Raw genomic sequence first — 15,143 nt, 5'->3', positions numbered from 1 at the left:
CCGCTCCCCCGCTGCCCCGCTCCCCGCTGCCCCGCTCCCCGCTGCCCCGCTCCCCGCTGCCCCGCTGCCCCGCTCCCCCGCTCCCCGCTCCCCCGCTGCCCCGCTGCCCGCTCCCTGCTCCCCCGCTCCCCCGCTGCCCCCGCTCCCCCGCTCCCCCGCTCCCCGCTCCCCGCTCCCCCGCTGCCCCGCTGCCCCGCTCCCCGCTCCCTGCTCCCCCGCTCCCCGCTGCCCTGCTCCCCGCTCCCCCGCTCCCCGCTGCCCTGCTCCCCGCTCCCCGCTGCCCCGCTGCCCGCTCCCCCGCTGCCCCGCTCCCCCGCTGCCCCGCTCCCCGCTCCCTGCTCCCCCGCTCCCCGCTGCCCTGCTCCCCGCTGCCCCGCTCCCCCGCTCCCCGCTGCCCGCTCCCCCCGCTCCCCGCTGCCCCGCTGCCCGCTCCCCCGCTGCCCCGTTCCCCCGCTGCCCTGCTCCCCGCTCCCTGCTCCCCCGCTCCCCGCTGCCCTGCTCCCCGCTGCCCCGCTCCCCCGCTCCCCGCTGCCCCGCTCCCCGCTGCCCCGCTCCCCGCTGCCCTGCTCCCCGCTGCCCCGCTCCCCCGCTCCCCCGCTCCCCGCTGCCCCGCTCCCCGCTGCCCCGCTCCCCGCTCCCCGCTGCCCCGCTCCCCGCTGCCCTACTCCCCCGCTCCCCGCTCCCCCGCTCCCCGCTGCCCCCGCTCCCCCGCTCCCCCGCTCCCCGCTGCCCCGCTCCCCGCTGCCCCGCTCCCCGCTGCCCCGCTCCCCCGCTCCCCCGCTCCCCGCTGCCCCGCTCCCCCGCTCCCTGCTCCCCCGCTCCCCGCTGCCCCGCTCCCCGCTCCCCCGCTCCCCGCTGCCCCGCTGCCCCGCTCCCCGCTGCCCCGCTCCCCGCTGCCCCGCTCCCCGCTGCCCAGCTCCCCGCTGCCCTACTCCCCGCTGCTCTGCTCCCCGCTGCCCTGCTCTACGCTCCCCCACTCCCTGCCTGCTTCTCTGCTGCAGCTCCTTGCCTCCCGCACCCTGCTGGGGAGGACCCACTGCAGGCCTGTGCTACCCGCCCAGCCTCTCCTCACCCAGCCACCTAGGTGTGCTGGTGCCCTAGGCTCTTGGGTGGGGCCTGTGCCCTGCCCGCTGTGTACCTGTCATGACCCGCTGTGTATCCTTCCTGACCTGCTGTGTACCCGTCCTGCCCCAGTGTACCCGCCCTGCCCCAGTGTACCCGCCTGCCCGTGTACCCACCTGCCCCAGTGTACCCGCCTGCCCCAGTGTACCCACCTGCCCCAGTGTACCCGCCTGCCCCAGTGTACCCCCCTGCCCCAGTGTACCCGCCCTGCCCCAGTGTACCCGCCTGCCCCAGTGTACCCACCTGCCCCAGTGTACCCGCCTGCCCCAGTGTACCCCCCTGCCCCAGTGTACCCGCCCTGCCCCAGTGTCCCCGCCCTGCCCCAGTGTCCCCGCCCACCCGCTGTGTACCCGCCCTGTCCCAGTGTCCCCGCCCTGCCCCAGTGTCCCCGCCCTGCCCCAGTGTCCCCGCCCTGCCCCAGTGTCCCCGCCCACCCGCTGTGTACCCGCCCTGCCCCAGTGTCCCCGCCCTGCCCCAGTGTCCCCGCCCTGCCCCAGTGTCCCCGCCCTGCCCCAGTGTCCCCGCCCTGCCCCAGTGTACCCGCCCTGCCCCAGTGTCCCCGCCCTGCCCCAGTGTACCCGCCCTGCCCGCTGTGTACCCTTCCTGCCCCAGTGTACCCGCCCACCCGCTGTGTACCCCCCTGCCCCAGTGTACCCGCCCACCTGCTGTATACCCACCTGCCCCAGTGTCCCTGCCCTGCCCCAGTGTACCCGCCTGCCCGCTGTGTACCTGCCCTGCCCCAGTGTACCTGTCCTGCCCTGCTGTGTACCGCCCTGCCCCAGTGTACCTGTCCTGACCCGCTGTGTACCCCCCTGCCCCAGTGTACCCGCCTGCCCCAGTGTACCCGCCTGCCCCAGTGTACCCGCCTGCCCGCTGTGTACCTGCCCTGCCCCAGTGTACCTGTCCTGACCCGCTGTGTACCTGCCCTGCCCCAGTGTACCTGTCCTGCCCCAGTGTACCCGCCCTGCCCCAGTGTACCCGCCCTGCCCGCTGTGTACCCGCCTGCCCGCTGTGTACCCGCCTGCCCGCTGTGTACCCCCCTGCCCCAGTGTACCCCCCTGCCCCAGTGTACCTGTCCTGGCCCGCTGTGTACCCGCCTGCCCGCTGTGTACCCCCCTGCCCCAGTGTACCTGTCCTGGCCCAGTGTACCCACCTGCTCCAGTGTACCCGCCTGCTCCAGTGTACCCGCCTGCCCCAGTGTACCCGCCTGCCCCAGTGTACCCGCCTGCCCGCTGTGTACCTGCCCTGCCCCAGTGTACCTGTCCTGCCCCAGTGTCCCCGCCCTGCCCCAGTGTACCCGCCCTGCCCCAGTGTACCTGTCCTGACCCGCTGTGTACCTGCCCTGCCCCAGTGTACCTGTCCTGGCCCGCTGTGTACCCGCCTGCCCGCTGTGTACCCGCCTGCCCCAGTGTACCTGTCCTGCCCCAGTGTACCCCCCTGCCCCAGTGTACCTGCCCTGCCCCAGTGTACCCGCCTGCCCCAGTGTACCCGCCTGCCCCAGTGTACCTGTCCTGACCCGCTGTGTACCTGCCCTGCCCCAGTGTACCTGCCCTGCCCCAGTGTACCCGCCTGCCCCAGTGTACCCCCCTGCCCCAGTGTACCTGTCCTGCCCCAGTGTACCCGCCTGCCCGCTGTGTACCCGCCTGCCCCAGTGTACCCGCCTGCCCGCTGTGTACCCCCCTGCCCCAGTGTACCCGCCTGCCCCAGTGTACCTGTCCTGCCCCAGTGTACCCGCCTGCCCGCTGTGTACCCCCCTGCCCCAGTGTACCCGCCCTGCCCCAGTGTACCCGCCTGCCCCAGTGTACCCGCCTGCCCCAGTGTCCCCGCCTGCCCCAGTGTCCCCGCCTGCCCCAGTGTACCCGCCTGCCCCAGTGTACCCGCCTGCCCCAGTGTACCCGCCTGCCCCAGTGTACCTGTCCTGCCCGCTGTGTACCCGCCTGCCCCAGTGTACCCGCCTGCCCCAGTGTACCTGTCCTGCCCGCTGTGTACCCGCCTGCCCCAGTGTACCCGCCTGCCCCAGTGTACCCGCCTGCCCCAGTGTACCCGCCTGCCCGCTGTGTACCTGCCCTGCCCCAGTGTACCTGTCCTGACCCGCTGTGTACCTGCCCTGCCCCAGTGTACCTGTCCTGCCCCAGTGTACCCGCCCTGCCCCAGTGTACCCGCCCTGCCCGCTGTGTACCCGCCTGCCCGCTGTGTACCCGCCTGCCCGCTGTGTACCCCCCTGCCCCAGTGTACCCCCCTGCCCCAGTGTACCTGTCCTGGCCCGCTGTGTACCCGCCTGCCCGCTGTGTACCCCCCTGCCCCAGTGTACCTGTCCTGGCCCAGTGTACCCACCTGCTCCAGTGTACCCGCCTGCTCCAGTGTACCCGCCTGCCCCAGTGTACCCGCCTGCCCCAGTGTACCCGCCTGCCCGCTGTGTACCTGCCCTGCCCCAGTGTACCTGTCCTGCCCCAGTGTCCCCGCCCTGCCCCAGTGTACCCGCCCTGCCCCAGTGTACCTGTCCTGACCCGCTGTGTACCTGCCCTGCCCCAGTGTACCTGTCCTGGCCCGCTGTGTACCCGCCTGCCCGCTGTGTACCCGCCTGCCCCAGTGTACCTGTCCTGCCCCAGTGTACCCCCCTGCCCCAGTGTACCTGCCCTGCCCCAGTGTACCCGCCTGCCCCAGTGTACCCGCCTGCCCCAGTGTACCTGTCCTGACCCGCTGTGTACCTGCCCTGCCCCAGTGTACCTGCCCTGCCCCAGTGTACCCGCCTGCCCCAGTGTACCCCCCTGCCCCAGTGTACCTGTCCTGCCCCAGTGTACCCGCCTGCCCGCTGTGTACCCGCCTGCCCCAGTGTACCCGCCTGCCCGCTGTGTACCCCCCTGCCCCAGTGTACCCGCCTGCCCCAGTGTACCTGTCCTGCCCCAGTGTACCCGCCTGCCCGCTGTGTACCCCCCTGCCCCAGTGTACCCGCCCTGCCCCAGTGTACCCGCCTGCCCCAGTGTACCCGCCTGCCCCAGTGTCCCCGCCTGCCCCAGTGTCCCCGCCTGCCCCAGTGTACCCGCCTGCCCCAGTGTACCCGCCTGCCCCAGTGTACCTGTCCTGCCCGCTGTGTACCCGCCTGCCCCAGTGTACCCGCCTGCCCCAGTGTACCTGTCCTGCCCGCTGTGTACCCGCCTGCCCCAGTGTACCCGCCTGCCCCAGTGTACCCGCCTGCCCCAGTGTACCTGTCCTGCCCCAGTGTACCCGCCTGCCCCAGTGTACCCGCCTGCCCCAGTGTACCCGCCTGCCCCAGTGTACCTGTCCTGCCCGCTGTGTACCCGCCTGCCCCAGTGTACCCGCCTGCCCCAGTGTACCTGTCCTGCCCGCTGTGTACCCGCCTGCCCCAGTGTACCCGCCTGCCCCAGTGTACCCGCCTGCCCCAGTGTACCTGTCCTGCCCCAGTGTACCCGCCTGCCCCAGTGTACCCGCCTGCCCCAGTGTACCCCCCTGCCCCAGTGTACCCGCCTGCCCCAGTGTACCTGTCCTGCCCCAGTGTACCCGCCTGCCCCAGTGTCCCCGCCTGCCCCAGTGTACCCGCCTGCCACAGTGTACCTGTCCTGCCCCAGTGTACCCGCCTGCCCCAGTGTACCTGTCCTGCCCCAGTGTACCCGCCTGCCCCAGTGTACCCGCCTGCCCCAGTGTACCTGTCCTGCCCCAGTGTACCCGCCTGCCCCAGTGTACCTGTCCTGCCCCAGTGTACCCGCCTGCCCCAGTGTACCCCGCCTGCCCCAGTGTACCCGCCTGCCCCAGTGTACCCGCCTGCCCGCTGTGTACCTGCCCTGCCCCAGTGTACCTGTCCTGCCCCAGTGTCCCCGCCCTGCCCCAGTGTACCCGCCCTGCCCCAGTGTACCTGTCCTGACCCGCTGTGTACCTGCCCTGCCCCAGTGTACCTGTCCTGGCCCACTGTGTACCCGCCTGCCCGCTGTGTTCCCGCCTGCCCCAGTGTACCTGTCCTGCCCCAGTGTACCCCCCTGCCCCAGTGTACCTGCCCTGCCCCAGTGTACCCGCCTGCCCCAGTGTACCCGCCTGCCCCAGTGTACCTGTCCTGACCCGCTGTGTACCTGCCCTGCCCCAGTGTACCCCCCTGCCCCAGTGTACCTGTCCTGCCCCAGTGTACCCGCCTGCCCGCTGTGTACCCGCCTGCCCCAGTGTACCCGCCTGCCCGCTGTGTACCCCCCTGCCCCAGTGTACCCGCCTGCCCCAGTGTACCTGTCCTGCCCCAGTGTACCCGCCTGCCCGCTGTGTACCCCCCTGCCCCAGTGTACCCGCCCTGCCCCAGTGTACCCGCCTGCCCCAGTGTACCCGCCTGCCCCAGTGTCCCCGCCTGCCCCAGTGTCCCCGCCTGCCCCAGTGTACCCGCCTGCCCCAGTGTACCCGCCTGCCCCAGTGTACCTGTCCTGCCCGCTGTGTACCCGCCTGCCCCAGTGTACCCGCCTGCCCCAGTGTACCCGCCTGCCCGCTGTGTACCCCCCTGCCCCAGTGTACCCGCCTGCCCCAGTGTACCCGCCTGCCCCAGTGTACCCGCCTGCCCCAGTGTACCCGCCTGCCCCAGTGTACCCGCCTGCCCCAGTGTACCTGTCCTGCCTCAGTGTACCCCCCTGCCCCAGTGTACCCCCCTGCCCCAGTGTACCCGCCTGCCCCAGTGTACCCGCCTGCCCCAGTGTACCCGCCTGCCCCAGTGTACCCGCCTGCCCCAGTGTACCCCCCTGCCCTGCTGTGTGTTCATGTCCCACTGCCTGCCCTGGGCTTCTCACAAGGCTCCACTGCATGTGGGGGGCTGGGGTTCCTGGGTGGCTTTCCTAGTGTTTCTGTGGGTTGAAGAACGTGTCCCTGTGGCTGCCACAGTGGCCGTGACCCTCTCAACTCAGCTTCACAACAGTGGCCTCGGCTGGCAAGGCCAAGACCCTGTAGCCCGGGAGCCTCAGAACACACCTAGCCCTTCAGCTCCAGGTGCACCCCTTGGCTCCCCGCGGGGACCCCTGTGCCTGCCCTGTGCGGCTGGCACTGGATGCTCTCAGTGCTGCGGTTTCTGGTCAGGACCTTAGGCACAGCCACTCAGTGCATCGGGTTTGGGCCTCCCTCTCCAGTTGAATTCACATCAGCATGCTGGCCTGCCCCAGGGCCTCTGTCCCGGGCTCTGTCCTGGGCTGCCAGCCTACCTGCCTGCTTGCAGGGACCCTGAAGAGTTCCGGGACAGGCTGAGTGCAAAGTGAGGGAGACATGCCACCACGGCGGGCTTAGACCCTGACTGCAGACGCTTCCACATGACTGGGTTCTGGCCACACATGGGGTGGACCGGGTGTCCTTGGCGGCAGACCTTTTTCACAGGTCCCGCAGGGAGAGGTGAAGTCACGGAGAGGGCTCTCTGCATCCTTGCACGCCGCCTGCTTGCTTTCTCTCAGGCTGAGGCGGGCTTTGACTCCTGGTACTGCCTGGGCCCGTGGAGCTCTCACGAACTCTCACGCAAGGATTTGGAGATCTTCCCAATCAGGAGGGAGACAGGAAGGAAGTGCATTGACTCAGTAAAATCTGCCAGTCCTTTGTCAGTCAGGAAGGAATCCGTCCTGTGGCCCTCACTTGTTCTGTCTCTGGGGGGAGCCAGATGTTTGAGTTATTTTCTATTGTTTTCTTCAAGTTTGAGCTGATTGTCTCTAATGACACACTGAACAAGTCCTCTGCAATAAGACTCTATTAATATACTTTCTATTTTTCACTGTGCTCCGTTTCATAGTTTTTTCCCCCCAAATAAGGTTCAACCATTCTTGCCTTTTAAGGGAAGAACAAAAGGCAGAGAGCTTCCTAATGGATCTAATAATTATTTTCTCTATCTTCTTAGGAGTATCATGTATGTCCTTCTGAGTTTTCTGAAAAGAGTTCAAATTTCTCTTCTCTTCTTCTTCTTCCTCGGTGCTCCCAGCTGGCTGGCTCTGCGGCTCTGGAAGGGAAGGGGCAGCTGAGGTTCACCTCCGGGAGGTGGGGCCCGCACCACAACTGCACGCAGGTGGCCACCGCGAGTGACACCACCCTCCGAGGCTGGGACACGAGGAGCATGAGGTCAGTGCCCCGCCCCGCGGGGAGGCCCGGGGCTGACACGGATGCATCCCCGCATCTCTTGGGGGTCATCTTCCCTCCAGAAGACGTTACCACAGGCGGTCCGTGGGTCTGTGCACTCCGCAGTGGCTGGCTGTGCCCCTCTGTCCCTGCTAGTGGCAGGGCTGAAAGCAAGGTTGGGGCTTTGTGCTGGCTCAAAGGCTCATTTGTTTGAACGCCGCAGGGTGGCAGAAGTTGAGTCTCCCCCACGGCGTTGTCTTTGACCATTTCTGTGCTTTCAAGAGACATACCTATCCAGTAATCATATTTTGTCATTTAAGTAATTATATGCAACAACCAGCCGTTCTAATGGAACAAACAAGAGCAATTTTTCTGTTCCAGTTGTGATTTTGATAGGCAGAGGAGTGATGGTAGGATGTCTGTTGCCATGGCAACAGAAAGCCCACACAGGCTGCTTTAAGATGCAGTTTATCCCCTTAGCATGCCATCATTTATCACTGAGCTGAGGAGATAGAGGTCCTGTAATACCGGGTGCTGCTTCCAGGGTGGGGGTGCACACACCCAAAGTGTTCCACAGCTTTGCTGAAAATCCAAGGGCTAATAAATAACCCGTCCCTCCCCGCCTTGCTGCATGTCTGCAGTAAGGTTTCTCACCAAGCTGGAGGCTGTGGGACCACATAGGATGAGAATCCCACTGCAGCCATTGCCAAGAGTCCTCTAGTCCTCTTTTCATTGCTCCTTGAAGGATGTGAAGAACTTACCCTCTAAGGACCAGGAGCCAAAGACTGAATCGCAGACCAAAACAAGCTCCAGCTCTAGCATCCTGTAGCATCTTGGCTGGGCCAGGGCTGTCCTTACAACCAGACGCTGACCCCCAGGAAGAGGGCCACTTCCACTGTGCCCTTGATGCTTTGGTAGCTGGCTGTGGTTTGGCTTCACCTGGATGCCGTCCCTGTCTCTTCTGGAACGTAGAGTTCCTGCTACTGAGTCACTCAGTGACCTTTCAGTGATGATACACCTCAGCCTATTTCATGAGAGAGGTCTTTTGGTACGTCTTATTTTAAGGGAACAAAATCAGGACACTGAAGGTGGTGCACGGTTTAAAATCAGCTCAAGGTGTAACATGACTTGGGCTTGGAACTCCAACCTGGGGCAGGACAGAGGGCTGTGGAGGAGTTGACCGGTGTGGGGAGCAGGGACCTGTGGTTTTCTGGAAAGAGCCACAAGACATGGAGTCCCCAGTTCACCAGCCGTGTGAAAGCTGTGGCAGTGTGAGGTCAGTGCTGGCAGAGGTGTGATCCCTGGGAGGAGGAGGAGGAGGAGGAGGAGGAGGAGGAGAAGTGAGGTCAGTGCTGGCAGAGGTGTGAGGTCAGTGATGGCAGAGGTGGGTCCCCTGGGAGAAGGAGGAGGGGGAGGAGGAGGAGGAGGAAGGGAGGAGGAGGAAGGGAGGAGGAAGGGAAGAGGAAGGGAGGAGAAGGAAGGGAGGAGGAAGGAAGAAGGAGGAAGGGAGGAGGAGGAGGAGGTGTGAGGTCAGTGATGGCAGAGGTGGGGCCCCTGGGAGGAGGAGGAGGAGGGGGAGGAGGAGGAGGAAGGGAGGAGGAGGAGGAGGAAGGGAGGAGGAAGGGAAGAGGAAGGGAGGAGAAGGAAGGGAGGAGGAAGGAAGAAGGAGGAAGGGAGGAGGAAGGGAGGAGGAGGAGGAGGAGGAGGTGTGAGGTCAGTGGCCCCGAGGTGGGGTCCCCTAGGTGGGGTCCCCTGGGACGAATACCATGTGGTGTGGATGGTGCACAGCCAGGTCCCGCCAGCCACTGTCAGCCTTACCTGCTCTGTGGTACATCCTGCTAGAAGGAACCCTACTAGGCAGATACTCAGATTTCACATGCTGTGAGAAACAGGGATGTGGGTAGGTTATGTGTATGCCTGTATGTGTGTCCCCTTCTGTACGTGGGTGGGGAATTGTGTTAGCGTGCTTATGTATAGGTGTGCCCACGTGCCTGTGTGCACGTACACATTAGCATATTCCCTGTCAGCTACCGTGTGACTAGCTTCAACCACAAGTCCTGTCCTGTGACTCCTGACTAGGCAAGAGGCTGGGAATAGGCCACCTAGTGGTGAGTTCCTGGTGTGAGGGAAGGGCCAGCCCAGTGGCCAGGCACCGGGGCTCAGCCACACCAGTGGTCCCAGGAGGCCGCGACCTGTTGTCCACGGTCCTATGAGAGTCCATCTCCAGCCAGCAAAAAGCTGTGCTGAAGGATTGGCAAAAATAGTGGCCATCAGCAAGAAAGCTGAGTGGAGAGTGAGGCTCTGGGTGCAAGCCCTGGTGCCAGAGTGGAAACACATAAATTGAAGAACAAACCCAGCCAAGGCAGGCCTGGGCTCCCTCACTACTCACAGGCTTTCCGCTCTCCTCCTCTGCGTGTCCCCAGTACCAGCAGCGCATCTGCTCTGCTGGATCCTTCCCCAGCGTGTCATTCTCTCTGCGGTCTGTCCAGCTTCTCCACGGCAGATGCCGCGCCTGTGGCACGCTCTCACTCTCTCCACACCAGCGGCCAGCCGGGCCATCTCCATGGCTGGCAGAGCTGCCTCTGGGCGTGGTGGGTGCTCCAGGCCCGTCCCAGGGGCTGTTGGGCTCCGTGCCCAGCCTCCTTGCGCAGGGGACGCACATAGAAGGGCCCAGGGTTCCCGGCCGGGATTGCCCAGCCCCACGATGACAGGGAGCAGATCAGCTGTGCCCTGGCACGGGGAGCTCAGCACCCTGGGAGACCACAGGCCTGCCGTGCTCGCCGGCTCTCTGTAATCCACTTAATATTGGTATGTGCTGTTCTTTTTTCCTTCCTCAGCCAGATATACTGCATAGAGAATGCCCACGGACAGCTGGTGCGTGACCTCGACTTCAATCCCAATAAGCAGTACTACTTAGCCAGCTGCGGAGATGACTGCAAGGTGAAGTTCTGGGACACGCGGAACGTCACGGAGCCCGTGAAGGCCCTGGAGGAGCACTCGCACTGGTACCCCCGCTCTGGGGAAGAGGGGATTATGTAATTTATTTTGCTAATTACTTTACCATTTAGAAAGGCACAAACCAGCTTAGTTTGTGCTGCTGTGAATCATTCAATCAGCCCAGTTTTATTTTTCCTAAAGAAACACTAATTCCAAATCTGAATGTTTGTGATTTATAAGCATAGGAAGAGAAGAAAAACATTAGATTCTGTTTTCTCTTGAAACAGTGCCGGTTCAAGTATGTAAAAATAAATGTGCACAGATGTTCGTGCCGCATTGTTTGCCATGCATGGAGACTGGAAGTGACGCAAATGTCCGTCGGGGGCTGGTGTAGGACTCGGGTGAGGCCGTGGTGTGGGGCGGCCGCTGTCAGGAGGCTGCGGGCCCCTGTGTGCAGATGTGGAAGGCCGACCCACACCATTCATCCTCCCTCGAATGTTTTTGGAATGTTTACCAGAGGCTGGGTACTTTTTTGCTAAGTGAGTCAGAGATTTAGTTGTGGAACAGTAGGTAGAGTATGAATCCGAATTTGTATTACGTGTTTGTGTGTGTGGGTGTGTTGACCTACATGCATGGGGAGGAAAAGCCTGGAGGGCCAAGATTTTTCTCATCAGGAATCCTCTCGCAGTGAAGAGGGGTTCCAGACAGGCTCCCTCCTCTGCGTTACCGGTCAGGAGTGTATTGTTTCTGCCAAGTCCCAGAGTGTGCGTGTGCCATGAGTACACGGTAAGTTCTGTGAGCGGCTGTGATTTGCTGCTGCAGGTCTAGCCATGCCCACTACCCAGGGCCCCTTCTGCATAGGAGGTGTGCCATAACCCCACTGCCAGGCCCCGGAGCCCGCCTCAGCCTCAGCATGACCAGAGGCCTAGCAGATGAGACCCAGTGGGCCTGACCTGGGTTGGGCTATGGCAGTGCTCCAGGGGGAAGGCTGGCAGCACTTGATGTTTAGGTCATGACTCATCTGTATGCTGCTCTGGGGAGACAGCGCTTGTTTTAGACTTTCAGCCCAACTGGAATATCGAATGATAAGCCTTCTGCATATGTGTGCTGACATTTATTCTCTCTGGTCTCTGTTGGGACCTAAAGGAATATGTTAGCGCAACCTAGGGTGGGTGTGCCTCCCTGATGAAGGCCCCGGCTCTTGGCGAAAGGGTTAGGTATTGATTTCCAGCAGAACTCAGTGCAACCCCTGTCGGTCAGGCTGGGTCCATTGCCCGTGACCGTATCTCAGCAGCCGCATGCCTTCTGCAGGGTGTGGAGCGTCCGCTACAACCACTCTCATGACCAGCTGGTCCTCACCGGCAGTAGTGACAGCAGAGTCATCCTGTCCAACATGGTGTCCATCTCCTCCGAACCCTTTGGCCACCTGGTGGATGACGATGACATCAGTGACCCAGAGGAGCACCAGGCTGATGAGAAGTAAGGGCCCCGGGTGGCAAAGGGACTCTCATGAGCGCAGTGCATTCCGTGCTCACAGCAACTGGATCTGTGCAAAGCGTCCCACTGGTGTGTGCTTATACCCAGCCTGGGAGCTAACAGACAACACAAGACAGAAACAGCCCACCGGGCCTAGGAGGCCTTCAAGGGTCTCCACAATGTGTGGTTTTAAAATATGGGTTCCAAGCCAGATGCTGGTGGCTTATGCCTGTAATCCTAGGTACTTAGGAGGCTGAGATCTGAGGATCGTGGTTCAAAGCCAGCCCGGGCAGGAAAGTTTGTGAGACTCTTGCCTTCAACTTAACACCCCAAAAAGCCAGAAAAGAGGAACTGTGTCTTAAGTGGCAGAGCACTAGCCTTGAGCAGAAAAGCTCAGGGACAGATCTTAGGCTCTGTTCAAGCCCTAGGACCAGCACCAAAAACTGAAAACAAATAAATAGATAAATAAAGTATGGTTCCTGTATATTTCTGCATTTGTGCTGAATGCCAAATGTGAGCCTTTTGTTGTTTTTTTCTTTTACAATTATGTTTATTGATTTGCACATGCTGAACCATCTTTGCATCCTTAGATTTAAACCAACCTGATCATGGTGTAGGATTTTTGTTTGCAATTATTGTATGCTCTGATGGATTGTTTGCTTTAACATTTTGAAGTGGTTTTCTTTGTTTCTTATGATTAATTTTGGTTTAAAATATGCTTCACAGATATTATAAAAGTGTAGCTATTGCTGCTTGCTTTTGGGTTTCCTTTGCTTGGACAATCTCCTTCCATTTTCTTACTTGAAGCCTGTGTTTGTTTTGGTGGGTGGCTTGTGTTTCTTCTCATAGGCAACAAATGGTTATGTCTTGCTTCAGTCAGTCTGCCAGTGTTTGTCTTCTGACTGAAGGCTTGAGATCATTGACATTCAGTTATTGGAAGTGTGTAGTAATTCCTATCGTTTTGTTGTTTTCTATGATGTTTTGTTCTTTTCTAATTCTTTTTTGCCTACTCATCCGGTGAGATTGATTCTTTCATGTGCGTATCACCTGATGTGTGGGGAGTTCTCTCCTTGCGCCACGGGCCTCCTCCCTGGCCCTGTGGAGTTCAGGGTGGCCTTGCCCAGCCAGGATGATGGGGGTCTCCTCAGGGCTCCTTGTGTCTGGCGGGGACACAGCAGGCCCTGGTTGTGGCTCACAGGCCAGGAGCTGTGCGAGAGGCCCTTGGAGTGGACCTGACGGAAGGCCCTTGCTCACACCTCTGCCTCTGTTGGGTTGCAGGCTGAAGGAGCCCCTGCGGGACAGCGTCATCGCCACCTATGAGGAGCATGAGGACAGCGTGTACGCCGTGGACTGGTCCTCAGCCGACCCGTGGCTGTTTGCCTCCCTGAGTTACGACGGGAGGCTGGTCATCAACAGGGTTCCCAGGGCCCTGAAGTACCACATTCTGCTCTAGCAGGCTCCCTGCTCCCTCACTGAGCCACGAGGCAGAGCTCAAATATTTGCAGCTTCTGGAGCTAATTCCTTTGTCAAACAGCTCCTCTCTGAGAGAACCATCACTGCCTCTGACAGGAGCACCTCTATGGCTGCAGGCTTTGCCGACTGAGAGCCGACGCCGTGCCGGGCACAGCACCCACCTGTCACCTGGGACCCCCCCCTGCGCAGGCGCCATTGTGAGTTTCGGTGTTCTGTCCTAAGGGTGTCGGGAGTTCCACTGTCGCCAGGTGGTTCTGTTCCTACCACATCACTCCTTCTCTTGAGATTGAAAAACGAAATAAAATTGGTGAGACATGCTGCCGGTGCCAGCTTCTCCTTCAGAACTCAGTGCCTGTGTGTCCACCTCTGTTTCCTTGGGTGGCCAGAGAGGCCCTTTGCACAGCGCTGCTCCTTAGCAGGTTTCTTGGGGACCCTGTGGTTGCTGACCGCCCCAGACCTGCCCCTGCACTGGTGTGCTGACCACCCCAGACCTGCCCTGTGCACTGGTGTGCTGACCTCCCCAGACCTGCCCCGTGCACTGGTGTGCTGACCACCCCAGACCTGCCCTGTGCACTGGTGTGCTGACCACCCCAGACCTGCCCCTGCACTGGTGTGCTGACCACCCCGACCTGCCCTGTGCACTGGTGTGCTGACCGCCCCAGACCTGCCCTGTGCACTGGTGTGCTGACCGCCCCAGACCTGCCCTGTGCACTGGTGTGCTGACCACCCCAGACCTGCCCTGTGCACTGGTGTGCTGACTTCCCCAGACCTGCCCCGTGCACTGGTGTGCTGACCACCCCAGACCTGCCCTGTGCACTGGTGTGCTGACCACCCAGATCTGCCCTGTGCACTGGTGTGCTGACCACCCCGACCTGCCCTGTGCACTGGTGTGCTGACCGCCCCAGACCTGCCCTGTGCACTGGTGTGCTGACCACCCCAGACCTGCCCTGTGCACTGGTGTGCTGACCACCCCAGACCTGCCCTGTGCACTGGTGTGCTGACCACCCCAGACCTGCCCTGTGCACTGGTGTGCTGACCACCCCAGACCTGCCCTGTGCACTGGTGTGCTGACCGCTCCGTGCCTGCCCTGTGCACTGGTGTGCTGACCGTTCCATGCCTGCCCCGTGCACTGGTGTGCTGACCACCCCAGACCTGCCCCGTGCACTGGTGTGCTGACCACCCCAGACCTGCCCTGTGCACTGGTGTGCTGACCGTTCCATGCCTGCCCCGTGCACTGGTGTGCTGACCACCCCAGACCTGCCCCGTGCACTGGTGTGCTGACCACCCCAGACCTGCCCCGTGCACTGGTGTGCTGACCGCTCCAGACCTGCCCTGTGCACTGGTGTGCTGACCGCTCCGTGCCTGCCCCGTGCACTGGTGTGCTGACCACCCCAGACCTGCCCTGTGCACTGGTGTGCTGACCACCCCAGACCTGCCCTGTGCACTGGTGTGCTGACCACCCCAGACCTGCCCTGTGCACTGGTGTGCTGACCACCCCAGACCTGCCCTGTGCACTGGTGTGCTGACCACCCCAGGCCTCCTGTGTGCACTGGTGTGCTGACCACCCCAGACCTGCCCTGTGCACTGGTGTGCTGACCGCCCCAGACCTGCCCTGTGCACTGGTGTGCTGACCGCCCCAGGCCTCCTGTGTGCACTGGTGTGCTGACCACCCCAGACCTGCCCTGTGCACTGGTGTGCTGACCGCTCCAGACCTGCCCTGTGCACTGGTGTGCTGACCGCCCCAGGCCTCCTGTGTGCACGGTGTGCTGACCACCCCAGGCCTCCTGTGTGCACTGGTGTGCTGACCGCTCCGTGCCTGCCCTGTGCACTGGTGTGCTGACCGCCCCAGGCCTCCTGTGTGCACTGGTGTGCTGACCACCCCAGACCTGCCCTGTGCACTGGTGTGGTGACCGCTCCAGACCTGCCCTGTGCACTGGTGTGCTGACCGCCCCAGGCCTCCTGTGTGCACGGTGTGCTGACCACCCCAGACCTGCCCTGTGCACTGGTGTGCTGACCGCTCCAGACCTGCCCTGTGCACTGGTGTGCTGACCGCCCCAGGCCTC

The 15,143-nt window shown here is 62.6% G+C and overlaps 1 protein-coding gene across 4 annotated transcripts in view; it reads left to right on the top strand.

Moving 5' to 3' along the window:
* Nucleotides 1–15,143, top strand: part of Eipr1 (EARP complex and GARP complex interacting protein 1) — a 139,388-nt gene that overhangs the window by 101,034 nt on the left and 23,211 nt on the right. For 3 of the 4 annotated variants that reach the window (XM_042680861.1, XM_042680865.1, XM_042680863.1), the window contains 4 exons: nt 7,061–7,197; nt 10,032–10,199; nt 11,443–11,610; nt 12,886–13,431. In XM_042680861.1, coding sequence (XP_042536795.1) covers nt 7,061–7,197; nt 10,032–10,199; nt 11,443–11,610; nt 12,886–13,060 — 648 coding nt within the window. In that variant the 3' untranslated portion in view covers nt 13,061–13,431. Of the gene's footprint in view, nt 1–7,060; nt 7,198–10,031; nt 10,200–11,442; nt 11,611–12,885; nt 13,432–15,143 lie in introns of those variants that run through there. The other variant, XM_042680862.1, reaches the window with a different exon arrangement.

This window comes from Dipodomys spectabilis, unplaced genomic scaffold, assembly GCF_019054845.1.
Source record: "Dipodomys spectabilis isolate Male_0828 unplaced genomic scaffold, ASM1905484v1 ptg000066l, whole genome shotgun sequence".
Taxonomy (NCBI): Eukaryota; Metazoa; Chordata; class Mammalia; order Rodentia; family Heteromyidae; genus Dipodomys; species Dipodomys spectabilis.
The sequence above is the reverse complement of the archived record's forward strand: the minus strand, read 5'-3'. Positions and strand labels throughout refer to the sequence as shown.